The sequence below is a fragment of the Hippocampus bargibanti genome, linkage group LG02, assembly GCF_051943395.1.
Source record: "Hippocampus bargibanti isolate YZ-2025 linkage group LG02, ASM5194339v1, whole genome shotgun sequence".
NCBI classification, from domain to species: Eukaryota; Metazoa; Chordata; class Actinopteri; order Syngnathiformes; family Syngnathidae; genus Hippocampus; species Hippocampus bargibanti.
The window spans coordinates 11242608-11270496 of NC_142735.1; the positions used below are offsets into that span (position 1 = coordinate 11242608).

General features: G+C 44.2%; 1 protein-coding gene across 1 annotated transcript in view; it reads left to right on the forward strand.

Annotated features, from left to right (window-relative positions):
* LOC148901534 (teneurin-3) overlaps positions 1-27889 on the forward strand; it is a 230857-nt gene that overhangs the window by 168883 nt on the left and 34085 nt on the right. The window contains exons 20-23 of the mRNA XM_088988989.1: positions 1185-1304; positions 4447-4711; positions 4875-5142; positions 7097-7240. Coding sequence (XP_088845115.1) covers positions 1185-1304; positions 4447-4711; positions 4875-5142; positions 7097-7240 — 797 coding nt within the window. The remainder of the gene's footprint in view (positions 1-1184; positions 1305-4446; positions 4712-4874; positions 5143-7096; positions 7241-27889) is intronic.

A 27889-nucleotide genomic window follows, 5' to 3' on the forward strand; every position in this document is an offset into this window, starting at 1 on the left:
ACTCCTCCCTTTGAACCCTATGATGAATGTAAGAGGGAGCCCGTTTCCAATTCCTCTCCACGCTTGAGAGGTGGTGAATTAATTAAACATTCCGGAAACATGACTTTAAAAAGAAAATAGAGCAAGGTCAAGTCATGCAGAAATTCACCTGAAGGCCTCACCCCTCCGTGTCTTTGATTGATTTTTATTCATGCGTCTGTCAACTTTATGCAGCAAGGTGCCTGAATTTATTTCTTTATTTATTCGTATTCGTTTTTTTGGCCCGCTAAAAGCATAGTGCACTGTAGAGCCAAAGTAAATCAGCTTTCCCTTAGGGCAAATCAGACAGTCAGTTAGTGAGGCATGCTGCCTCTTGTGAGACAACCTGTTAAAAGTAAAAAAAAAAAATAATTTTGGTCCCAAATGAGCCTACATCCATGATCCGTATTTAAATAATCATAAAAATAGTGTAGTGGTACACTTATTTGACTCGTATGAGGGAATCATGCGATTGGTTCCCACTGAGTGATGATGGGTGTGAATGGTCGTTCATCCCTTTGTGTCCCCCGACCTGTCGGCTGGGATTGGCTCCAGTAAATTCCAGTAATAATAATTGTATTCTTATAATTTGTTGTTATAATGTATTATAATAATTAATTGTTGTTTCTATATGATGGTTGTTTGTTAATAATGTGGTCAACATCAACCACTTTGATTCTGACTGGTCTTTTGAGGGGTTTTTGCTTTTTCCCTTTGCCGACATGGCTTTTGGTTTAAAGACAGGTTCACACACATATGCAGAGCCTATCATAAAATTATGTGTTAGGTTTGAAACAGCCCCAAATGAGAATGCTTTTAAATCAATGTTAAAAATATATACAGTATATATAAAATATATAAATATATTTTTGTTTGGTCCACACGCCGAAAGTTGAAGTCATACTGACAGTTCTTTCTGTCGCTGACATAGTGGCTAATAGTGCCCATTCAACCGTGTGTTTGTGTGTGTGTGTGTGTGTGTGTGTGTGTGTGTGTGTGTGTGTGCGTGCGTGTGTGTGTGTGTGTGTGTGTGTGTGTGTGTGTGTGTGTGTGTGTGTGTGTGTGTGTGTGTGTGTGTGTGTGTGTGTGTGTGTGTGTGTGTGTATGCGTGCGTGTGCGTGCGTGCGTTTTTGGGGTGTGGACGGCCTTTTTTTCTCCTCACACAGCCTGGCGTCAGTCATCCGTGGTCAGGTCCTCACCGGAGACGGAACACCGTTGATCGGAGTCAACGTGTCATTCCTAAACTACCCTGACTACGGCTACACTGTCACCAGACAAGACGGCATGTAAGCAAAATCATCTGTCAGTGCGACGTCGGCAACCTTTTGCCAGTGGTTGTGTTTACACTTTAAGGGGGTTGGCAGTGGTGTGGGCATCTGGGGATGGAATTGCATGGAATTGTCCTGGCGCAGATCCTAACAATCAGAACAAATGGAGAGCACAGCGACAACAATTGGTGTCACGGCGGCAGAGACCGTGCGGTTGGAGAGGCCTGTTTAAAATGCATTGCTTCAGCGAGGCCACAATCAATCCACCCGCATGTCGTTTAAACACGTCACGTTACGCTCTGACCTTCTGCTGTTGTTGCTGTTGCACGCATAATGACAGCGCGAACGCACCCTCCTGTGCACACACGGCTCGCTTCATTAGGTACACCACAACACAAGAGTTTGAGAATAGCAGTTGATGGGCATCTGCGATACAGTTTTCACGGTGGATCCTTGAAATTATGATTTGACATCATGCTTCACCTACACGCGACAGTTGAGGACACAAAGCCAGGGTACTTTGGATATCTGATTTGGGTGAATTGTCAATAAATTCCTGAGTCATACTTTTTCAAATTGCAAGCACTGGAATTTGCCTAAAAATGCTGCTTCACATAAAAAGGCCATGTTACTCTTAAATTTGGACCATGGATCTTTGATCCAATTCTGTGTGTCGTGTTATGATAGGCACACCCACCCAATTTTGTTTTGTTTGGTGAAACTGGTGCCTGGGGTATTTCTTTGTTTCATCATTCCAAGAATCTTCAAAATGCTCCTCAAATTCAGTTATTATGCACCGACATTAGAGGAGGCAGGCAAAAAAGCTTTTCAATTCAGCATCACCCATCTGTCTAGGACAGGCATGTGCAATAAAAATGATGGAAGGGAGCCACAAATTTTCATCAGTGCTACTTGGTGGCAATAGGACCAAGCGCCATTCCCAGTCATTTCCCAGTCAAAAATGCCATTTTATATATAGATAAAATACGTGTGCATGTGTTTTTATACCGAACCAACGTGCCTGAGACACGTAATTAAAGATTCAGCCTTTAAAAGTAATACTAAGAAATATTGGACAAAGATATGCTTCCAGGCGCTTGGTGAAGAAGGCCTTTTTCCGTTCCATGTGCCCCAAGCAAATTCCTCAACAACTAACCTTCTTTGGATAAATCTACTGGGAAGTCTTACCAGACAGGTTGTAAGATGTTAACAGAGCAAAAAGGAAAACTATTACATTGTTCTGCAATGGTAGGCCACTATTCGACTTCTTATTCCGAGAGCATGTTCAAGCCTGCTAAATTCAATGTCGAAGACACACACACACACACACACACACACACACACACACACACACACACACACACACACACACACACACACACACACACACACGCACACACACACACAGGCACACGCGTAGGCACACACACACACATACACACACAAAACAAAAAGTAATTATATTCTGCTTTGCACCACTGTATTCCCATCGGACATCCTTCATATGCTCTTATCATCCCCCGAATCCAATTCATTACTCATGTTTGACCAGGCATGATGGTTAGAAAATAATCTTTATTTGGAGTCTTTAGTCTACAGTCGAGTGTTTGGTGGCTTTAATTAGCTTGGCCTTACTCTGACCAAAAGTTACTGGTTTTGAAATGAAGGAATTTGAAGTGTTTTCTTGACAGTGTGTGTGTGTGTGTGTGTGTGTGTGTGTGTGTGTGTGTGTGTGTGTGTGTGTGTGTGTGTGTGTGTGTGTGTGTGTGTGTGTGTGTGTGTGTGTGTGTGTGTGTGTGTGTGTGTGTGTGTGTGTGTGTGTGTGTGTGTGTGTGTGTGTGTGTGTGTGTGTGTGTGTGTGTGTGTGTGTGTGTGTGTGTGTGTGTGCGCGCGTGTGGTGACATTGCATGACTTCAGACACACACATCTGCCAAGTGTCAAACTGTTCAGCTGACTTAAAACGGCTTTACTTTCGCCAGTGCTTTCCACTTTGGGCAAGAGGGAGAATGAGCCTGGGGGTGGCTGTTTGAATGGAGAAGCTTCACAACAGCAAGAATGCACACGCACCCCCCCCCCCCCCCACCCTCCTTCATCCTTTTTGAAAGAACGGCTCTGTTGGTTGACCAAGTGTGATCATCCACAAGCATTTATCACGCTACTTGTCAGACGACTTACAGAGTGGAATATCTGAAGAGTTGTGCTCATCCTCACCACTCAACACCCCCGCTCCTTCTATCAATCAAACAGTGGCGAAAAACGAGGAGGGTGTAGAAAGTGAATAATATATATTTGTGCTGGGGAAGTCATCCCCACGCCCAGCCAGACAAACCAGCAGCCCCTATCGCTCGGTCGGCTTCAGTTTGAAATTAAGGTGTTAACAAAAGTACAAAATGAGGAATGCTCTAATCACACCTTTTTGTAACCTGATTCTAAGGTTCACTTTTGTTTTAAGTATTTGCTGTTACTGCGTCGCATTCATATACCTCAGCAATGACTTGAAGAAAAGAACTAAAATAATAATATCTAAACCACAAATCAAATAAACAAATAGAATTTAAAATGGTCTCAGTTGAATAGAAATTAGATCCAAAAGTTTGTTACTTAAATGTGTACATACTGTACATACATACATAAGCATCCTGTGACTGTAAAGTGTCCTTGAGAGTTTTGAAAGGCGCTTATAAATGAAATGTATTATTATTATTATTATTAAGCGCTATATAAATCAATATGTATTGTATTGTATACAGTACGTATGTTTAATTTTTGTACATGTACATTTTATAGGCCAATCCACCAATTCAATGTCAGATGAATTTTGTGACACAGGACTTTTTCAGGTGTGCTTTCAATATCCACATGTCCACCCAAATTCAACCACTGAAATTGGTGTCTTCTTTTTTTTATTATTATTCCGATAAAGCTGCAATTCTTATCGAACTTCAAGACCAGTCTCCACTTATATTAAATGTTGCAGGCCAATTTAACACAACCCTATACTCTTGACTCTTTTTAGTTTATCTGCTATTCTCTCAATTTCATATAGATCGGTGAAACTGATATTGTGGGACCAAGTTGTCTGTGTTTTTTTTTCAAATCCTGATCATCATGAGGATTTATAAGAATCATTCGTCATGAAGTCTTAATTAATTTATTTTAGGTTTGACCTGTTGGCTAACGGAGGCGCATCACTGACCCTGACATACGAACGAGCACCATTCCCGACTCTACGCCGCACCGTGTGGATCCCCTGGAACGTCTTCCACGTCATAGACACAGTTGTGATGCGGCACGAGGAAAACAATGACATCCCCGGGTGCTATCTGACAGGCCTGAGCCGACCAGAGCCGCGGGTGATGGCCACGCCACTTTCCACCTTGTACAAGACGTCACCCGAGGACAGCCCTATCATCCCCGAAACACAGGTGAGCCAGGATGCTAGAAGAAACATTTTAGAGCTTTATGCTACAATTAGTCCGATAACACATTCACTGCCATTCCTCAATATATTTAAGACAGCCACCATGTCAGTCACAAAGCTTTCTTTTAATGAAACACCTTTGGAAATGCTTCCAATTGCATCCACAGGTCCTCCACGAGCAAGTTGCGATACCAGGAAGCGACCTCAACCTGGTGTACTTGAGCTCACGGGCTTCTGGCTACAAACCCATCCTCAAAATCCTTCTGACCCAAGACCGATTGCCCTTTGGCCTGATGAAGGTGCACCTGATGGTAGCCGTGATGGGTCACCATCTGCAAAAGTCCTTCCCGGCCTTTCCCGATTTGTCTTACACCTTCATCTGGGATAAGACGGATGCCTACAGCCAGAAAGTCTACGGTCTGGCAGAGGCTGTGGGTGAGTTCTTTGATTGATTTGATCTATTTTATTTTATTCTTATTCTTCCCGCAGTTGTTGGTGCGCTCCAAAAAGATTAAGTAGGCGGTGTCAAAGCTTTGAATCAACCCACGCACTGTCAAATCTTTTTACACACGCGATGTTGTGATAAATATGTAGAAATCTAGAGCCCTCGAGTGAAGACTATAAACGACTTTATGATTGAATCACACCAGCTTGACAAGTGTGGGCACTTGCTCAGTAGCTCTTCACAAAATAAATTATATGCGTCCTTAGAATTAATTCAGTACAGTTTAACGAGGCATGTTGGGCATTTTTGCCACAATATAAAATAGTTCTCAGGTGTCATGTTTTCATCAAAATCAGCCTCTGTTTGCCACATCTACTGCGAGGCCAATGCCGTCAGCAACTTTCATCTTCAGAAATCATGGCTGCCCGTCAGCCGCACATTTAGCTATATGTTTTGGCAATTTGTTAATCTGTATTACATTCTGTGTACTGATTCTTCTATCATTCACGAGTGGAATGTGTACATTTCAACTCCAAACCAATGTTAGTGTGGCCTCCGATTAGCTAGAATCGCACACATTTCCTCCTTGTCTGATCGCATACATGTAATAATAATATAATACATTTAATTTCAAGCGCCTTTCAGAACACTCAATGACACTTTACAATAAAAAAAACAAAGCACAAAACAATAAAACCAAAAATAAAATGATAAATAATAAAATAGCTGATTGAAATAGACCATAAATGCAATTTTAAACAGATGTGTTTTGAGGTGGGATTTGAAAGTAGGGAGGGAGTCAATATTACGGATGTTGGGTGGAAGTGAATTCCAGAGTTTGGGAGCCGAGGGGCTGAAAGCTCTGCATCGCATTGTGGTGAGACGGGCAGAAGGCACATAGAGGTGAATGAATAATGAGGATCTGAGGGACCGAGAGGGAACGGAGATTTGAAGCAGGTCAGACAGATAGGGGGCAAGGATATGGATGGCTTTGAATGTAAACAGAAGTATTTTGATTTCTATCCAAAATTTAACAGCGAGCCAGTGGAGCTGCTGGAGGACAGGAGTGATGTGGTTGAAAAGAGGGGGTTTTAGTGATGATCCAGGCTGAAGAATTTTGGACTAGTTGGAGTTTATGGAGAAATTTTTGATTGACACAGCAGAGAAGTGAGTTCCAATAGTCGATGCGGGAGGTGACGAGACTGTGGATAAGTATAGCAGCGGTGTGAGGGATGAGAGAGGGACGGAGACGATTGATATTACGGAGGTGGAAATAGGCAGACCGAGTTATGTTATTTATATGGGAGTGAAAAGATAGTGAGATATGGAGGATGACACCCAGGCTCTTGACCTGAAGTTGAGGGGGACACTGTCTAACTGTCATTGGCGAGAGAGAAACTGTTTGCTTTGTGTCGGGTGGATTTGGTACAGACAAGGAGAAGTTCTGTTTTTTTCGCTGTTAAGCTTGAGAAAATTATAGGAAAACCAGGATTTAATTTCGGAGAGGCAAAGTGAATGGGATGAATGTATTATCATGAATCTCGATGATATAGTCACCCAGTCCTATTTATATTGTCCTTTAAAAGGTAATTGACGTCTCACAAAAACAACCATCAAAACCTTGACCTGTCTCTATGCAGCATGGTACTAAATGGGCGGTGGCCCACTTCCGGTCCATGAACCGGGGGTTGGGGACCACTGTGATGAATGAAGCAAATCTACGAAAGGTGGCAAAAGTACTCATTGTATACTAAAGCAGAAGTACAGATGCACAGAAAGTTAATTAAAAAAATAGACTCCACTCCAAAACTACATTAAAAAGGAATGTGTACTTGTCCACAATATGCGGGAAGGAGTGTTTAAAACAATGACAAGTGTGCGAGTTGGATGTGTGACCGCTGAGGAAATGACAAATTTGCTGACTGTGGCCTCATTTTTTTTCAGTGTCGGTGGGCTACGAGTATGAGTCATGCCTGGACATGGTGCACTGGGAAAAAAGGACAGCGTTGCTTCAGGGCTATGAGGTGGATGCCGCCAACATGGGAGGGTGGATGCTGGATAAGCACCATGTCCTGGATGTTCAGAATGGTAAGAAACACTCACCCGCTAATTTAAACAGCAAACAAGATGAGTCTGAATCAACTCAATTTAGTGATGTAACTCACTGCATTTTTTTCCGATTGTACCACTTCATGTTTTCTCTTTTTCGTCATGCCCAAATTAAAGTTCCGTTTAGGGATGTCAATATGCCCTGGCAAATCAAACCTCATCACATCCATCAGTGGACACGACAGGCAACCTTGACACATTCACAGATCATACAAAGTGCCTAAGACAACCAGAATGACAACCACGTGCCGCAATGCTGATTCCGTCAGTACTAGGGGGCCCGGCTGGCGTGCTGACAAAGGCACACTCGGCCAAGGCCAGCTTGTTGTAATTGCCACGACATGGCTGCGCGGCAGTGAATCGTCCGTGCATCACTGTCGGAGGGGATTCGATTGCACCTGCTCATGCGTGAGCCGCGCGCGAAATTATTTTACATTTATTGTACTTGTTGATTAACGCGGCATGGATAGATGAGTGAGCAAAGAACTCATTTACTATATTGAATTAATGTCATTAGCAGCATGTTCATCAAAAGGGCACATCTTCATGATATTGCGAGTGATTTGGAATGGTGGCACGGATCACTTGCACACTGATTCATTTGCTCATTACGGCCGTGATCAGCTTCAAAAACCCTCTAATATCTATGCACGGGGATGATGGGACACTTTTTTAAAACGTATGCAAAGGAGGTTGTGTGTTCTACATCAGTGTGGGGTTCATTTTTGCAATGTGCACCTTTTTTATTTAAACATGCCTACCTGGGTTAATGATTGCCCAGTCGTCTTCGAGGGATGTTACCATTAAGTCAGCAAATTAATGATGGCATAAATTTCCAATCATCAGTTGTAATGGTTGAAAATTTCAACATTAATTTCTTTCATAATCTGATTAGAAGATTGGCTGTATGCAAAGTCAGCATAGCATGGCAAATTCAAATGTGAGCCACATATTGAAATAGGGCTAGGAGTGACATACATACATACATACATACATACATACATACATACATACATACATACATACATACATACATACTTTACACACACACACACGGGCGGACGGACTGACTCAGTTAGTCAGGACAATAGAAGCAATCAGTGGAGCCGCAGGGAGTAGTCCTCTGCTCCCCCCAACCAGAGAGCAGGGACCTATCATAGCAGAGTCCGGCACTGGACAGTAGGGATATATATATATAAAAAAAATCCTCGTCTCACCCACCATGGGTGGTGTCTGTCCCCATTTCAGCTCGGGTCCTCTACCAGAGGCCAGGAAGCTTGAGGGTTCTGCGCAGTATCCGTGCTGTTCCCAGCACTGCGCTTTTCTGGACCGAGATATCCGATGTTGTTCCCGGGATCTGTTGCAACCACTCGTCGAGTTTGGGGGTCACTGCCCCAAGTGCTCCGACCACCACAGGCACGACTGTCACCTTTACCTTCCAGGCTCTCTCCAGCTCCTCTCTGAGCCCTTGGTATTTCTCGATTTTCTCATGTTCCTTCTTACTGATGTTCCCATCACTCGGGACCGCTACATCCACGACAACGGCTTTCCTTTCACCTTTATCTATGACCACGATATCTGGTTGGTTGGCCATTACCATCTTGTCAGTCTGTATCTGGAAGTCCCACAGGATTTTTGCTCGGTCATTCTCCACCACTTTGGGAGGTGTTTCCCATTTTGACCTTGGGGTTTCCAGTCCATACTCCGCACAGATGTTTCGGTAGACTATGCCAGCCACCTGGTTATGGCGCTCCATGTAGGCTTTCCCTGCCAGCATCTTACACCCTGCAGTTACGTGTTGGATTGTCAAGGATTTTTTTTTTTTTTTTTTTTATATATATATATGTGACGGGTGTCACAACAGTGACTGTCTTTGTCTCCACGATGCTGCCGTCTTAATGAAGACGAGACGCGTGAATGTGTCTTTTTATTTCTTTTATTTCTGCAACACAGTATGGCAGAAGGGATGGGTGAAGTCGCATGGGTTTCGTCTTGTGATTAACCTGAATCTCCTCGAGATTGTTCTAGAAACTGTGGGCGGGACATGGTGCCACACTGTGCGCCGTTGCGCCACTTCCTTCATAATTGAATAATCTAAGTGCACAACTCCGTTTTATATATATATATATCCAGGGCGGCCCGGTAGTCGAGTGGTTAGCACACCGGCTTCACAGTGCAGAGGTCACCGGTTCGCGTATATATATATATCTCATCTCATCTCATTTTCCGTACCGCTTATTCCTCATTAGGGTCGCGGGGGTTGCTGGAGCCTATCTCAGCTGTCTTCAAGCACGAGGCGGGGGACATCCTGAATTGGTTGCCAGCCAATCGCAGGACACACAAAGACATACAACAGTCACTCTCACACTCACACCTAGGGACAATTTGGAGTGGTCAATCTGCCTGCCATGCATGTTTTTGGAGTGTGGGAGGAAACCGGAGGACCCGGAGAAAACCCACGCGGGTCCGGGGAGAACATGCAAACTCCACACAGGGAGGCCGGACCGGGACGCGAACCGGCGACCTCTGCACTGTGAAGCCGGTGTGCTAACCACTCGACTACCGGGCCGCCCATATATATATATATATATATATATATATATATATATATATATATATATATATATATATATATATATATATATATATGGCCGAAACTACCAGTAAGACTGAAAAAGCATCTTGGATAAGAAGCGAAACGTCCGACACCTTCAAAAAAGTACAGATGACGGCTGAAGAAACCTTTTCATCGATTAAGTCATTTTTCTCACTTTTTAATCATAAAACCACAAAAAATGGACTCAACTACCTATAATATTATCTTTATTAATATGAAATGATTTGTTCAGAAAAGTTGGTAGCAGATTTTAGGAGATATGGCCAGCCTCCCAAGGACATGTTTAAGGCAAAATTATCTTATTTGTCAAAATATGATTTGGACAGTGACGTGCGGTGAGGTTCATGGCTGGTGAGGCACTGACGTCATTGCCGTCAGATTTACAAACATATGAACACTACAGAGTAGCTTATTCACCATTTGATTGCCAACTTAAAATGTCATGTCAACATTCTTTATCTCAGGGGTCGGGAACCTTTTTGACTAAGAGAGCCATAAAAGTAAAATATTTAGAAATGTTTTTCAGCGAGAGCCACACGCACACGCGCGTGCACATACAAACGCTCGCGTGCACGCGCGCACACACACGCGCACTACATGCGCAACCCTAAACCCTAACCCTAACCCTAACCCTAACAGAATGTATTATTTAAAATAACTTTGTGATAGTACTCACCGTTAACATGGATGGTTTTCTGTTCCTCGTGATTGGTAAAAATCCAGGAAAACGATCGGAATGAAATTCAATTTGCCGGTCCAGAGGCGAAGTTACTGCTAGCTAGCCTGCACACGGCTCATAAGCTTCCACACTTGCTATCTGCAATCTACTTCTCGCAGAAGTATGTCGATGCGAACGTTAACATGGGGCTTGTTAAAATGTCACTAACATTCGACTGTTTCATCGATGGTATTGTTTCATTGCAAATTAGAATCAGAACATTTTCTCTCCTCTAATGCTCCGGTGCATTCACGCTGAAGTGCACAAGTTGGGCTCATTTAAAGGGGTGTTTACCTGTTTCAACATGACGGCCACTATCATCCAATCAACATGGCGCTTTCGGCCATTCTAGGTCAGTGTCATCCAATCAAAATTGCGCTTTCCGCCAACTGCAGCCCCAACAGGAAATGAACAGCGAAAAAGCGAGAATATGTATTTAGATTTATCGGCGAGCCATATGCAATCATCAAAAGAGCCATATATGGCTCGCGAGCCATAGGTTCCCGACCCCTGCTTTATCTATACAAAATGTAGCATAGAAAAAAGGAATTACAAAAATAACATTATTATCGTGTTAACTTTATTTATGAATGAAGAAAGTCATCAATGCCTTCCTTATCTTTCTTCAGTTTTAAAAGTCTCTCTGTCTCAATGGAGATCACTGCCAGTGAAGAAAGTCGTCCTTGATCAGTCCTGTTCCGACTGTCTGTTTTCAGTCTTTTCAGTGCTGAGAATGACCGCTCCACTGATGCTGTAGTAGCTGGAACAGCGAGCACTTGCTGAAGCAACTTTGTCACCTCACAAATAGTTTCAATGAGATCTTTCTGGGCCAAAAAGCTGAGAAGCTGTCCAGGAGATTTACATCCATCCCTCACCGTTTGTGAGCTATACAGTCCGTTGTTGGTCTTCCTTTAATTATTATCTCCTGCTTCGATTGAAAGTCCAGTTTAGAAAATTGTTTCAATTTAGAAATGTAATCCTCCATTCTGCAAATAGGGCCAAGCAACACAAAAAAATGACTGGATGATTGCACTTAACTTACTATTTACTGTAGCTTGCTCTCACTAATTCTATTATTCTGCAGCCGAGGAGTCGCAAGGAGAATCTCTGGAATCAGTCATGAGGCAGGAGAAATGTGTGCCTCACCTATGTACACAATTTTGATAAAAATAAAATAACAAACACTGTAGTACAGTGTTTATAATGTACAGTAGTTGTACATTAAATACACCAGCTAAACTGTAGAAATTTAGTTCATATACGAAAAGTTTTTGAACACTTTAATAGCGATATGCAGAGGAACAGCAATGTGGTCTCACTGCAGAGCAAGTCAGCACAGTTAGCATAGTCATTGTGCAATCCATGTTGAGGCTCAGCCGGCTTCTGCCTCGCCGCTCGTCTCTACTTAGTATTTGAACGGTAAATGTGAAAATTCAGCGATTTTGAAAAATAATCCAAAAATGGTGAAGTTAAATGGAAAATAACTTTAAAGTTAAATATAACTGTTTAATTTATTTTTTCATTTGATATTTCCATGATGACAGGTGAGGCCGTGCCTGACCTGCCTCCCCTGACTGCACGTCACTGGATTGGGCTCATTACTGTATTCGGGTAACAATATGCAGAAATAATCAAATATAAATAGGAAAGATGGCGTATTACGTGATTAACTAAATCAAACATGATGTATTTCTTGTGCTGCCTCATCTTCCCTCAATTTCCCTAGTAAATGATATCAACCTTCAGGACCGCGGAGCCTCACAACTCCTCTCAGAGACTGTCAACGTGTGACAACAGTTATTTTACGCCATTGATTTTTATTCGGAGTGCTGTTTTTATGCACTGATTCGCTGTGTGAAAATGCCATGAATACTGTGTTTCCCTTCTTAAAGGAGTGATCATTTATAACAATATATCAATAAACGAGAGGTTGGTGGGGGCCAACGAGGTGGACATTATTAATGAGGTGCAGCGGCTTTAATGGGGACCCTATTAAAGTGTCTCATATTTAATTTGAACACAAGAATGTGACTCATTGTTATGATTCTGTTTGCCTCCTAAAGATACAAACACACACAGTGGCATTACTGTGCTTGTTCCTCCTTAAATATGCTCCATAGCTTCATCGCATATTACGGCGTTATCATTCATACTCAAAGACCATTTCATTAGGAACACCTGTACGATGTAATGAGACCTGTTGTTGCTGTGCAGCTCTGGCTTGGTGGTTTGGAGTTTAATTACACCCACCTGAGTAGATGGCACAGGTGCAAAATAGATTTGCACTTAACCGTTATTCATCTGTGGTGGGTGCATAATTCTGATTGGGGTCTTTTGGAGAGAACAGCCTGAGAAGAATTAGTCCAAGTACAAAGCAAGGGGTCTCATACGTGAAGGAGTCCTGCTTGAGAATGTATCTAAACAAGCCATTCTATAAAGGCATTATCATAGACAGATGTGTGATTCATACATACATACATACATACATACATACATACATACATACATACATACATACATACATACATACATACATACATACATACATACAAAATCATGGTGAGGGCTGTTTTATCTCACCATTTTAAATGTATAGTTAAAACTTGAAACCATTTCAAAAGACTGATTAGTTCAAAGCGAAAGATGACAGAAGATTAATAGAGCGCTCGGTCAAATGTTGCTTACATGAGCTAGTCCCGAGTATAGGATCAGTCTCACAGCAGCAGTATATAAATCTGAAATCCATGCAATTATATCTTTACTTTTTTTTGAACCATTTTACCACAACAACATCTGCTCCGAATGTAGTTAGAATATTTTCGCTTTGGTTGACGTATCAAAATAATTTGTCAAAAATTGAACAAGGTGACATATGAGGGACTGTGGGCCAGTCTATCAGGCAAACATTGCTTTTGGATTGGATTGGATATGCCTTTACTAGTCTCACAGTGGAGAAATTTACATTTCACAGCAGCAAAGGGATGAAAGGAATGAAAGTAGAAAACGAAATACATGAGCTGCTGGAAAGGCAGCCACTCTCGCGGCGCCGTCTTGAAGTCAAAAAAACAAAAAAAAAACTAAATAACAAATAATATGACAGCATAGAGACAATATGACAAAACAAAGACACAGAGAGACATTCATTCTTCAGGACTTGCTGTACCCTCTTTGTGATGACATGAAGCAGTTCTAGATGAAAGAGGAGAGGATCAAAGCGTCTTTCCACCAGTGGATCAGGGACATGATGGTGGAATGTGCACGTCGACTACAAGCTAAATGTTGAAAGCAAACACGCAGCTGTAGCATCCATTGACGAAAAGAGATTGTCTCACATCTCCTGTTCCATATAAATCTGCTTCAATTCCAAGCCGCAACAGTTCCACATACGCATCGGCGCTCTGCGCTGACGCTCCTTTCTTCTTATCACGGGTTCCTCAAGCCATGCATCCATCCAGCCGCAGACTGTCCAACAGCACTGACCTTTCCGCTAAACAAAGCGGGGCTGTGAAGATGCTGCCCATTACAGGCGCAAAAAAGCACAATGGCGCCTTTGGTGTGCAGCAATGGCAGTCGAATGGCTCCGACATTCCTCCCATTCAAAAACAGTACTGGCATATTCATGCTGCCGAAAAGGCGCAACCGCTCAGCACAGTCTCCTCCTTGATGAATGTCGTGGTCAAAAATGCTGAAAAACAATCTGTATCCGTTCCACACGATACACAACAACACAAAGTGACAAAAGAAAACACAAAACAAGACAAAAACAATCCCGACGGCGTCCCGCGACCACTGGTTCCCGACTCCTTCCGGCGAAAGGTGTTCGACTCTCTGCACAGTCTCTCTCATCCTGGAATTCGTGGCTCGACCAAGATGCTGGCGAAGAGGTTTTCCTGGAGGGGGCTGCAAAGGGACGTGCGAGACTGGGTGCGCGGCTGTCTACGATGCCAACGCTCAAAGGTCCAGCGCCATACGAAGTCACCCGTGGGAATTTTTGACACGCCAGACACCCGGTTCAGTCACGTCCAGATAGATCTTGTCGGACCCCTTCCCCCCTCCCGTGGCTTTCGGTATTTGTTGACTTGCGTTGACCGCTTCACCCGGTGGTGCGAAGTCCTTCCCTTGTCCGACTGCGGGTCCGAAGCTGTTGTCGGTGCCTTCCTCCAACATTGGGTCACCCGCTTTGGGTCACCGAAGACCATCACCACCGATCGGGGAGCCCAGTTCGAGTCTGCACTATTTGGCAAGCTGTGCAATTTTCTGGGATGTGAACGAAACCGGACGACTGCCTACCACCCAGCTGCGAACGGTATGGTGGAACGCCTCCATCGCCAACTGAAGGCCTCCCTAATGTCTGCCGCCATTGCCGAACACTGGGTGGATAACCTGCCTCTGGTGTTGCTGGGCATCCGTTCCACGCTAAAGCCCGACATCAACTCGACTCCAGCGAAGCTGGTATATGGCACCAGTTTACGCCTGCCTGGTGAGCTGCTCAACCCGACCGACCCTACGACCGCTGACGTCAATGATCTGCTCACCCGCCTACGGCAGTTTGCGCTGGCTCTGCGGCCCCAGTCACCACGAACATCGTACCAGCCGACGCACGTGGATCCCACACTCCTAACGGTGGTTCCTCTTTACATCTACCAAAACCTACAACATCAACCCATCCATATTTTTAATTCACTTATCGTCTTAGGGGTTGTGTAGGGTCTTCCCAGGTATCTTACCGCGTTACCAAGTTAGGTAACTTAGCAGTTTTTTTTTTGACAACGATGCTAGTGCAGCGTGTACTACCGGAAACAAATTCCTTGTGTGTTCTACATACTTGGCAATAAAGATGATTCTGATTCTGATTCTGATTCTGATTCTGATCTTTGGGTAGTCGTGGGGTACACGCTGAACCGGTTGCTCGCTAATCGCAGAAAATGTCTTCAATTTCCCCTTTATTTATCTTGGTAAGGCAATTGACAAAAAAAGATTCTCATTTGTCGTGAACCTGGCAGAGTAAAATAAATAAATAAATAGCTGGAAAATGCGTCTCGTCACCTTGATCAACAAGTTGCTTACTAACAAGTTTGATGGAAGATTTTGCTTTTTGTGATTAAAGAGTACAAACAAGCACCAGTACTGCATGTAATTAGAAGAACGCTCCAGTGGGTTCCTTTAAAACGATTCCCTATATGTATATTCCATGCAAAGTAATGTTCTTTTAACTTTCCAGGAAGCTTGTTTTTCCTCTCTCAAGTCATTGCGCCGCAGCATCCCCAAACCCTCCTTCTCCGCTTATAACATTTTACAGAAGACTCACCATGATGTGGTTGATTCATTACAGAGTTTAACGAAAGGCAGATACAAGCGTACTTTATTGCTAATGTAGCGGGACTTTCTTCAAAGGCACAAACACATTCGAGAGACGAAAGAAGAATCATTGTTGGCCGGGCCACTGTCTTCATTAGTGGGACCATGGAAGAGGCCATGTGAGGCCACTTTTCGCCGACATTCCAACGTACAGTATTTGTCCATCCTTCCTCTGATAAGCAAAATTACATTGATTAAATGGATGCAAGAGTAGATTCAGATTAAAGGCGGTGGGTCGTGCTGGGACAAGAACACAATGGCAAGCCCTTCTAGCAAAGACAAATAGGTTTTCTTCAAACGCAACAAGGCAGCATCAAACATGCGACCTTGGGACTTTAATTGAACCGCGTAAACGCAGAGCGACGTAATGAAGCCCCCCCCAGGTGATCGGATGATGCAGTAGCTGGAAACATATGTCTAGAATTTTACTTTATGTTTGTGCAGCACGAGATCTCAAACGACATGTAAAAAGAGTGAGAAAAGCTTCTGTGTGTTTTTCCATGTACAGATCAGGATTAGTTGCAGCCCATATCAGCACTCCACAGACATGAGTCATGAACCTGGTCACTCAACATCTCAATCAGCACACACCTTGTTCTGTCACAATCCATATTTGATCTCTCTTTTAGTGTATGTGTCAATCATTGCAGACAGTGCCGCTGATGAGTTGATTCTATCACAATTGTGCACATCAGTCAACAGTCAGTCGCCTTGGCAATCACGAATGGGGAAATACAAATGGGACGATTCTCTCACAACCGTTTCGCTAAATGATGCTAAGGTACATGCGGAACAAGCACCTATTGCAGAGCTGTGGAGCCGCAGCAGTTTGACTGCGGACGAGTGACAAAAATGACAAAAAAAGAAGTCTGAGGTCACATTGGCAGGCTCCCACTGTAACGACCCCCCCCAAAAAAAACTCAACTGTACCGCAGCTCCGCTTGGCTTTTCACTGTCATTGTTGGTGAGCAGATGAAAGTTGCTTTGCGTTGTCTCCCTCAAGGACACTCGGTCACGACGCTTTATGCTTGATGTCGGTGGTGGTGGTGGTGGTAAATGGGTTTATCTTGATCGTTCGTTTGGGGTGCAGGCTCAGCGGCGCCCATCAAACTTGTGACATGTTGCATGGGCACATGCCAAGCTGATGTCCGGGAGGCCCACAGCTACCTGCTTAAAAACGTCTTAAAGCATATATTTATAAATTCTACGCATCTGAATATGGATGAAGAAACAATCCTTGTGGCACAATGCAAATGTATTTGTGTGTGTGTGTGTGTGTGTGTGTGTGTGTGTGTCTGTGTGTGTGTGTGTGTGTGTGTGTGCGTGTGCGTGCGTGCGTGCGTGTGTGCGTGTGCGCGTGTGTGTATGTGTGTGTGCGCGTGTGTGTATGTGTGTGTGCGCGTGTGTGTGTGCGTATGCGTGTGTGTGCGTGTGCGTGTGTGTGTGTGTGTGTGTGTGTGTGTGTGTGTGTGTGTGTGTGTGTGCCTCGACTGGGATCACCACCTTATCGTGGTGAGGCACTTTGCGCGCCTCAATGACCCTGAGAGCTATGTCGGCCGGAGTCTTGCACTCCTGGCAGGGTCACCCAAGCCGAACAGGTCGAGGGGTAGAGGCCAGACAAAGAGTGATCCCAAACCCGCACCCGGGGGTAGGCGTAGGCGGAGTCCAACAAACCGGACTACCGGCAGCCCCCTGCAACTCCTGCCAGAAAATGGTCGTCATGAGTATGCTCATGCCACCAGAAACTCGTCTGGTAAGAGCGAAGACGGTGGAAGTGTGGACTGTGCACCCACACACTCACCTTAATCTCTACCTTTGCGCAAGCTGCTTGCCCCAATCCCCCCCGCCCCCCTCCCATGGAAACCCAAAGTCCTGTGGCGATGTGGAATGGCGGTGGGCACAGGCCAAGGATGTGGCTGGAAATGCCTAGCCAAACCATGCACACAGGCAACAATGGAGTGATGGTCGTTGATAGTGCGGGATGGAGCAGCGCATCTCCTCGGCAGCTTCCATTGTGTCTGAGCAGCTCCACACTGCTCACCCCTGTGATGGGGAAGGACCTAGAAAAAGTGGTCTAAAAATTGTCTGCTCTCCACACTCCGGACGGTAAACCGCAATCGTCGGAGCATCCCTCCTGCGGTCGAAACTCACAAAAAAACTAAGCATTGCTTCGTGGAATGTCCGCACGCTGTTGGACCTGGCTCAAACCGCTGAGAGGCCCCACCGGAGGACAGCACTTGTAGCCATGGAGCTCGCAAGATACAACATCGACATTGCAGCCCTCAGCGAGACCAGACTACATGGAGAAGACTCCCTGACAGACGTTGGTGCAGGGTATACCTTCTTCTGGAAAGGGATCCCCGAAGGCAACCGCCGTATCCATGGAGTTGGCTTTGCTGTGAAGTCCCAACTGCTGCAATGCATTCCGGAATCCCCTATTGGCATCAATGAAAGGCTGATGACCTGGCGCATTCCCTTGGCAAAGGGACGCTTCGCTACGCTCATCAGTGCTTACGCACCAACTCTGGATGCCAACCACATTGTCAAGGACGAGTTCTACGGAGCTCTGGACACCATTCTGCAGAAAACTCCGGCCACGGATAAGCTCCTCATCATGGGAGATTTCAATGCGAGGGTGGGCATGGAACATCTTGTATGGAATAAAGTTATTGGCCAGCATGGAGTGGGAAAGATGAACACCAATGGCCTTCGGCTACTCTCCCTCTGTGCAGAGCATCACCTGGTCATTACTAATACCATCTTCCAAATGAAAGACAGGTTCAAGACCACTTGGCAGCACCCCCGCTCCAAACATTGGCACCTCCTGGACTATGTGATTGTCCGTCAGAAGGACATACAGGATGTCCTTATCACCCGTGCCATGCGTGGAGCTGAGTGTTGGACTGACCACCATATGGTCAGATCCAAACTCCTCATACGCATACATCCCCGTCGTCCAAGGACAGCTCCCAACGGAAAGCTCTGCTGCACAGCACTGACCAACCCCACCATCAAAGCCAACCTTCAACGTCTCCTTGCCGAAAAACTCGACAAGATCCCAGAGGAACCGGTCGACTGGCAAGCTCTGCGTCAGGCTATTTACAGCACAGCCTCAGAAGTGCTTGGACAGTCAAGGAGAAGACACCAGGATTGGTTCGATTCAAACTCGGATGAAATACAGTCCATTCTAAACGTCTGTGTAAGCTCTCAGTCATACAGGAGTGGTCCATCGATGAGAAGGTTTCTTCAGCCGTCATCTGTACAAAAGTGAAGGTTTCGGACGTTTCGCCTCCTATCCAAGAGGCTTCGTCAGCGAACTAAAGTCTGACTGGTCGTATCGGCCCCATTTATATATCCCTAATGTCCAGACATGGTGGCGCCGGACATAGCTATGATAGGTCCCTGCTCTCAGGTTGGGGGGGCAGAGGACCCCTCCCTGTGGCCCCACTGATTGTTCCTACATTCCTGACTAACGACTGGCCTATTACTTCCACTCCCACCGGTATCACCTCATCAGCATAACGACCCTCATCAGCATTACGAAAGTTGCCTAACCTGTTTTGCCTAAGCAGGCTATTGTATGAACGATCCAAATTGAACCTCACCCCACCAGACCGGTTTAATGAAGGATTTTGTTGTTTTATAAGAAGTCTTATAAAACAACAAAATCCTTCATTAAACCTAAGCAGGCTATTGTATGAACGATCCAAATTGAACCTCACCCCACCAGACCGGTTTAATGAAGGATTTTGTTGTTTTATAAGAATTCTTATAAAACAACAAAATCCTTCATTAAACCGGTCTTATAAAACAACAAAATCCTTCATTAAACCGGTCTGGTGGGGTGAGGTTCAATTTGGATCGTTCATACAATAGCCTGCTTAGGCAAAACAGGTTAGGCAACTTTCGTAATGCTGATGAGGGTCGTTATGCTGATGAGGTGATACCGGTGGGAGTGGAGGTAATAGGCCAGTCGTTAGTCAGGAATGTAGGAACAATCAGTGGGGCCACAGGGAGGGGTCCTCTGCCCCCCCAACCTGAGAGCAGGGACCTATCATAGCTATGTCCGGCGCCACCATGTCTGGACATTAGGGATATATAAATGGGGCCGATACGACCAGTCAGACTTTAGTTCGCTGACGAAGCCTCTTGGATAGGAGGCGAAACGTCCGAAACCTTCACTTTTGTACAGATGACGGCTGAAGAAACCTTCTCATCGAAAGTCCATTCTAAAAGCAAAACATGAGGCCCACAAAGCTCTTCTGTCATGTCCCACATCTCACACCCGGAAAGCAATATTTGCTGAAGCAAGGGCAGCAACCCAGCGGGCACTCCGTGTCATGGAGGAAACCTGGTGGTTGCAGAAGGCACATGAGATCCAATATCTGGCAGACTGTAACAACACCCAGGGTTTCTACAATGCCATCCAAGAACTGTACGGCCCTAGAAAGCAAAAACGTTCTCCAGTGCAATCTGCTGATGGCACTGTGCTCCTTAAGGACCGCCATGAGATCCTTGCTCGCTGGGCAAACCATTTCGAGACCCTTCTCAACACCACCAACCCCGTCAACTCAAAAATTCTGGACAATCTTCCAGAGCTCCCGCCAATCATGAGCCTCGACACCCCACCGTCCTTTTGAGAGACCAGGCAAGCCATCATGAGCCTTAAGGACAACAAAAGTGCTGGACCTGATGGCATTCCTTTCATCACTTTGCTGCTGTGAAATGTAAATTTCTCCACTGTGAGACTAATAAAGGCAAATCCAATCCAATCCAATCCAATCCCTGCAGAAGTTTACAAACACGGAGGTTATCTCCTCACGCGCCGTCTGCACCTCCTTATCTATAACATCTGGGAACACGGGAAGCTCCCACAGGACTGGAAGGATGCCAACATCATTGTAATCTACAAAAAGAAAGGGGACAAAACAGCGTGTGGAAATAGCCGAGGAATCTCTCTCCTCTCCACCGCAGGGAAAATTCTGTCCAAAATCATGCTCAGTAGGTTGGTCAAGCATCTCTCAGAGTCTGTGCTTCCAGAAACGCAGTTTAGTTTCCGGAAGACAAGATCCACCACAGACATGATTTTTGTATTAAGGCAGCTTATGGAGAAGAGCAGAGAACATCACCTGGACCTCTACATAGCCTTCATAGATCTCAACACAGCATTTGACACCATCAACCGTGAGTTGCTATGGAAGCACCTCTCCAAACTTGGGGTTCCACCCAAGTTTCTTTGCATCCTCCAGCAGCTGCATGACGGGATGCAAGCCAGAGTACTCTTCGGAGAGCTCCAGTCAGAGCTCTTTGGGGTGAACGCTGGGGTGAAGCAGGGCTGTGTCTTGGCTCCAGCACTCTTTAATATCCTCCTTTCTGCCATCACGTGCCTATTTCACAAAGACATCCGACATGAAGATTGCATCCGCGTGGAATACCGCCTCGATGGAAACCTCTTCAACATCAGACGGCTCCAGGCCCACACAAAGACAAATATCTGCCACATCTGCGAACTTCAGTATGCTGATGACTGTGCTGTACTAGCTCACAGCTCAGAATCTATGCAGCATGCTCTCAATACCATTTCTAACTTATACCAGTCTTTTGGTCTCCAGATCAACATAAAAAAACAGAGCTCATGTTCCAACCTGTGTTGCGAACTCCCACACCACCCAGCCTTCACATCAATGGCATTTCACTAAATGTAGTGGATTGTTTTACCTACCTTGGCTCCACTTTGTCCACCAATTGCTCCCTTGACATTGAAATACACAATCGTATAAATAAAGCCTCATCATTGTTTGGACGTTTACGCAGCAGAGTGTTTATGAACCGAAACCTGAGAATTGGAACCAAGATTGCCGTATACAGCGCAGTATGTCTGTCCACTCTCCTCTATGGGGCAGAAACATGGACCACATACCGCCGGCACTTAGGCCTTCCACATCCGGAGCCTGCAGAAGATCCTTGGCCTGTCCTGGGAAGATCGAGTTCCTCACTCAGACATCTTTCAGCGCACAAATTCCATCTGCATGGAAGCAGCAGTTGCAAAAAAACACCTTCGGTGGATTGGACACACCATCCGCATGCCCGATCACCGCCTGCCCCGCCAAGTCCTCTATGGACAGCTGAAAGATGTGAAGCGCTCTGCAGGGGGGCAAAAGCGACGCCTCAAGGACTACACCAGGGACCTCCTCAAACGAGCCAACATCAACATCACGGAGCTCGAAGCTTTGGCCTCAGACCGACAAACCTGGCAGACCACTAGTGCCAGGATAGTCTCTAAAATACATCAAATCCACATAGACAGACAATTAGAGAGACGCATTCAACGGCACCAGCGGGCGGCTGGTACCCCCCTGCCATCCGGCCTCCCATGTTCCATCTGCGGACGTGTCTGCGGCTCAAGGATTGGGCTCTATGCCCATGAAAAGTGGCACCAGCGACATCGTCGCTAAGCCCCCCCCCCCCACCCCTGCCCCCCCCCGCCCCAACATCCCCTCCCTGGGAGCAAGCGTCATCATCACCTATGATGGACAGCTAGAAGTGTGTGTGTGTGTGTTGCGGCGGGGGTAGACACAGGGGGTGGGGTGTTCTATTTGAGTGGAGGCTCTGTTTTTCTTGGCTCGCTCAGGAAATGACTTTTCGCTTAAAATTAAACACTCTCACTCACATGTCAAAAACAGCACTGAATCACTTAATTAACCAATCGGAAACTGACATGTATGCTTGTAATAAACATAATGAGAAAATGTCATTTCTTTTTTTAACAGGTTAATTATCACAATAATATCGATATTGTAATGTTCAAAAACCATATAGTATATCACATGTTCTTACAGTACCGTATAACAAAGCCATAATTGTAAGCCTTCGGTTGCCGTCATTAACCCTTCACCCCACAGAATAAGCAGCAGGTGTTTTACAAGACATAATTATAATGAGAATAATAATGATTAAAAAGAAGAAGAAGAATGTGAATGGTTTATTTATGGGAATTCTACAAGAATTCAGAAACGCCAAATGCATGCTGTTGTCATGGTTATATCAATGATATACTGTGACACCCACGGCACATGTCAGCAGGGTGCAGAATGTGCCTGCCTGCACTTTGATTAAATCAACCCAAATCATTCATGATATCACCTACGCCACAACTTCCACCTGCTATTAACTGTTCTAAGAGCTAGATTACCTTCTTTCCTGTAAAAATACAGTAGTGCCCTCAGTCTGTTGGAAAGCATAAAATGCCTTTTTTTTCTCGTTTCTTTTTTTAATGCAGAGTGCATGTGTGCCGTTCTAGGAAAATATCACTCTAAATCGTGTCGTGTTGCACAAAGTTGAAGAAGATGCAGAATACAGTTCTAAGTGTTATTGGATGGTCTGCATGTCAATCAATCAAGTCAAAGTAGGACTCACCATTCATTCTACATGTTAGTCTGACACAGCATCACAGATTATTTTGTACACTTTTTACACCAGATTAAACAGGTTAAATTTCACAATTTGTGATAATTCACATCTTAAAATAAATTGATGTTAATCAGGATTCGGGCGCAGAACCCCTACGGAACATTTGCTCAAAGATCTCTTTGATTGCAATGGAGTCATTACTCCTTTGATTCTGGGCTAATTTGAATCACGTGGAACATGCAAAAAAAGCTTTCATTCCGACATCACAGCCTCCCAGATGATTAATCATAGAAAAGTGGTGGGGGGTTCGCAGACGTACCTGACGGACTAACTATAGCACCCTTGGCAATGTCTCCTTGGTGACACCACCCGAGGGTTGGCGCTGGAGGGCTGGGGAATGAGGGGAGTAGGGGCATGGGGTTTAATTGTCCTCCGAACAGGCCACCCGAATCAAATCCACGAACATCAGATGTTGAGATTAAACTGCATAGAGACGAGATACTGATTATGTAGCAAGTAATGAAGTAGAGGCTGTTTCGAACTAAAACAGCAAACTTCATACTCAGTTAACACTAACTGAGTCACTGTTTGCCTCCAATTTATACAAATCATTGGTCAGTCCAGATTGGCTCTGTCACAGTATTCGCTCAGTCTTTGGTCGGTTGACATCATTCCACAAAGCTCTACCATTGGTCAGTTTTATCACATGTCAATCATTACACGCAACAGGGCTTATTTTTTTGGTTACATCGCAGTCTTATGAGTGTATATGTCGAATTTAATAGGCATCACCATGGCTAGTTTTGCTTAGAGACAACACTATTGACACAATCTTTAGTTTTCCTCGCTGGGGACAGACTGTGGATTGGCGAGGTGAACATGTACACGAAAAATGAAGCGGAAGACATAACTCACAGACAGAGAGACATCGGCAATTTGCCCTATCAAGTATGACAGAGATGATTATGAGGAAGTGTAGGGAGAACAGGAGGATGGGAGTAGGGGGGCAAAATGTGCAGATGTTTGAAAGAGCAAAGAAATGAAGAATGAATCACAGTGGGGAGGAATAGAAAATGTATCTGCAGAGCTTGTCAGGGGGTGAAGACATTAGTCAAAGTTTACAACGTTAAGGGATCGATACGGAGGCGGCCATGGAGGCAATAACTAATATTTGGATTCATCTTTGTGCCGGTTAAGATGGGAGGGATATCGAACCATGACCCCACACCGCCTCCCCCTCCCATAAAGAAAAAGGGAAACCCCCACGTGCGCCATAAATCTCAAATGTCAAAAAATAGAAAAGCAGATCTGAATAATTCAGTGAGGGATTGAGAAAAAACTCAGGCGACACTGTGGATAAATATTAATATGACTGAGGGCAAAGGCATATGATAGATGCACATATTCTGCCGCAAACAAACAAACAAGTGGCAGCAGACTAAACCAATCCACAGCTGAACTTTGAGCTGTCTGCTAGCTGACTTCTTTACCAAGGATTTCAACCTGTATAACTACACTGTGACTCATAGTTCTCTTTTGTGGAATCATGAGACAAAAATTGCTTTATTGTAGTTTCCTTGAGCAACAAATAACCCAAGTTGAGTTTTTTTCACCAGCCATAGTTCAGCCATTTTTTTCTTGCTCTGACTCATGAACAAAAATGTCATATAGAAACGCTGTCTGGTGGCAATGATTGCAATTTGGAAGGGAGAGAACAAGTCTTTTAAAAAGAGGCTTCAAGCTGTTTAATGCGCTACCCGGTTGAATCTTACCATCAGTAACACTTTGCATGGGCTCGCCGCAAATAAGTAGCATTTATGATCGTGGTGCTACTGGTGTGTCAAACTCATTTTCACTGATGACCGACATCATGAATGGTCTTTTCAAAAGGTCAGATGAAACTATAAACACAAAAAAATAAATTTAGCTAATGCTCATGTTCAAATAAATAAGAATATATTACTTATTCAAGTTAGAAATATTACTTACTACGTATATGCATCTAAGGTGGCATGGTGAATGACTAATTAGCACGTCTGCCTTGCAATATCGAGATCCTGCTCGCATTTGCAGACCTTCACCATAAACTGATTCATGCAACCTCTTAAAAATGTTTTTACTGCTCCATTGTTTGATTGTGTTTTTCTTAAAGGACAACCGACGTCACTTTTTTGTTTCTTAAGTGACATCAGAAAAACGTTTTATAGCATCTAAAATACCCATAATATATGATATTTTTATTCAAATGCAAAACACCAATAAAAAATACTTAATGTGTCCGAAATCTGCAAAAAATTGAGCTGCGAATTGGGCATTGGCAAATTGGGCAGAAAGTCCCGCCCCCAGTTTGTGACGTCACACCAAGACGTCTTGCATTGTTTGAGAATCAAAATAATCAAAGTCAAAGTCAGCTTTATTGTCAAATATGCTAATATGCATGACATACAGCACAGATGAAATTACTGTCCTCTCTGACCCAGCATGCAAGCCACTTATAATGACTAACAAACATAATAAACATGAAAACGCCAATTTGCCGGGAGAGGGGAGCCGCTGCGCGTTCACGCGCCGCCATCTTGGGAAAAACAAAACAAAAAACAAAAATAACAAATACATAATATGACAACACAAAGACACAGTCATTCATTCTTCAGGACTTGCTGTACCCTCTTTGTCATGACACGAAGCAGTTCTAGATGAAAGAGGAGAGGATCAAAGCATCAATTTCAGCAGTGGATCAGGGACGTCATGGTGGAATTTGCACGTCTACTACAAGTTAAATGTTGAAAGCAAACACGAAGGTGTAGCATCCATTGACGAAAAGCCATTGTCTCACATCTCTTGTCCCACGTAAATCCGCTTCAATTCCAAGCCGCGACAGTTCCACATACGCATCGGCGCTCTGCGCTGACCCTCCTTTCTTCTTATCGCGGGGTCCTCAAGCCATGCATCGATCCAACTGCAGACTGACCAACAGCATCGACCTTTCCGCTGAACAAAGCGGGGCTGTCAAAAAAAGCACAATGGCCCCTTTGGTGTCCAGCGATGACAGTCGAATGGCAGCGGAAATTCCTCCATTCAAAAAGAGTACTGGCATTTTCATGCTGCCGAAAAGGCGCAACCGCTCAGAACAGTCTTCTCCTTGATAATTGTCGTGGCCAAAAATGCTTCAATATACAAATATTGCAATATGCAATATGCATATATTCAATGGCTTCAGAGAATATGCTTTCTTGTTACACCTCCAGTTATAAATATGATTCAAATAGTTCTGAAGAGGAAAGCATACATGAAAATACATACATACATGTGAAATGTAAATTTCTCCACTGTGAGACTAATAAAGGCATATCCAATCCAATCCAATCCAATCCATACATGTTTGCAATTGATTAAAGAATTTATTCCATGCCATTTTGAGGCAACATTGGTGCAACAATGGATCATCAGAAAAGAGGCACAAAATGGTGACCTCCTGTGGCCACCTCCGTTTCCACCGGCTGATAAATTCCTTATATGGAGCTGCTGGAGGCTTTTGGGTGCAACACAAGGTTTTCAGACCAAACGATACAGCAAAATACATTGAAGTGATGGAAGGACTGCTACAATGTGTCTTTTTTTCGCTCAGGGGGCGTTCCTTTAGTGACGTCACGTACGGACTCGTACCAACTCGTACCAACTCAAAAACAAGACTTCCTGAATATTCAGCGCGAGTCTTAAAACGTAAACTATAGCTACATGTGGAGGAATCTTGTTAAAATATGCTCAGTAGAAGTCATTTGAAGCCATTTTAAAAATTACGGACACAACTTGTCCGGAGACGTCGTTTGTCCTTTAAAGTCATATTTAGCTATGTGCCAGGGGCCAAAATGTCGACGTAGACTGTACTCTATGACAACTGTCACATTGTAGCGCTGAAGACATCCTTATTTTTCTTCTTGAAGCTCAAATATGCGCAGAATTTTCCTTCCATCAGCACCAATTGAAGTCTCCCTGGGTATTGTGGCAACAATATTTGTATTTTTCATTTCCATGTGTTGTAAAAAAACACCGCATGCTGGACCGGAATATAATGCCGAGTTGCTGTCATTTGGCAGGCAATGTAGTTGCTATGCATTGTGGGAAGTCTAGTTTATATTTAATGCATGCTTTAGACTAAATTATTAAAAGCTTATATCAATACTTTTAAGCTCTCACGGGCATCATTAAACGACCTGTTGAACCACATTTGGCCTACAGGTCTTGAGTTTAACGTGCTTTAAGAAAAGGATACACAACTGGTGAATCAGCATATGTAGACAGACAACATAACAATACTGACAGGCATAATGTAGTGGATGCATTATTGTTAGTCTTTGTGTTTTAATGAATTGTTGATGAATTGCAATAAATACAATGGGATGCTTTTTATTTAAGCATGTTATTTCTGGCTTATATATTTTTTACAAGTATAACATAAAATGCTATTTTCATTGTAAAAGTTAAAATTTCGGAAAAGTATAATTCATGGCTTTTGTATAGATTT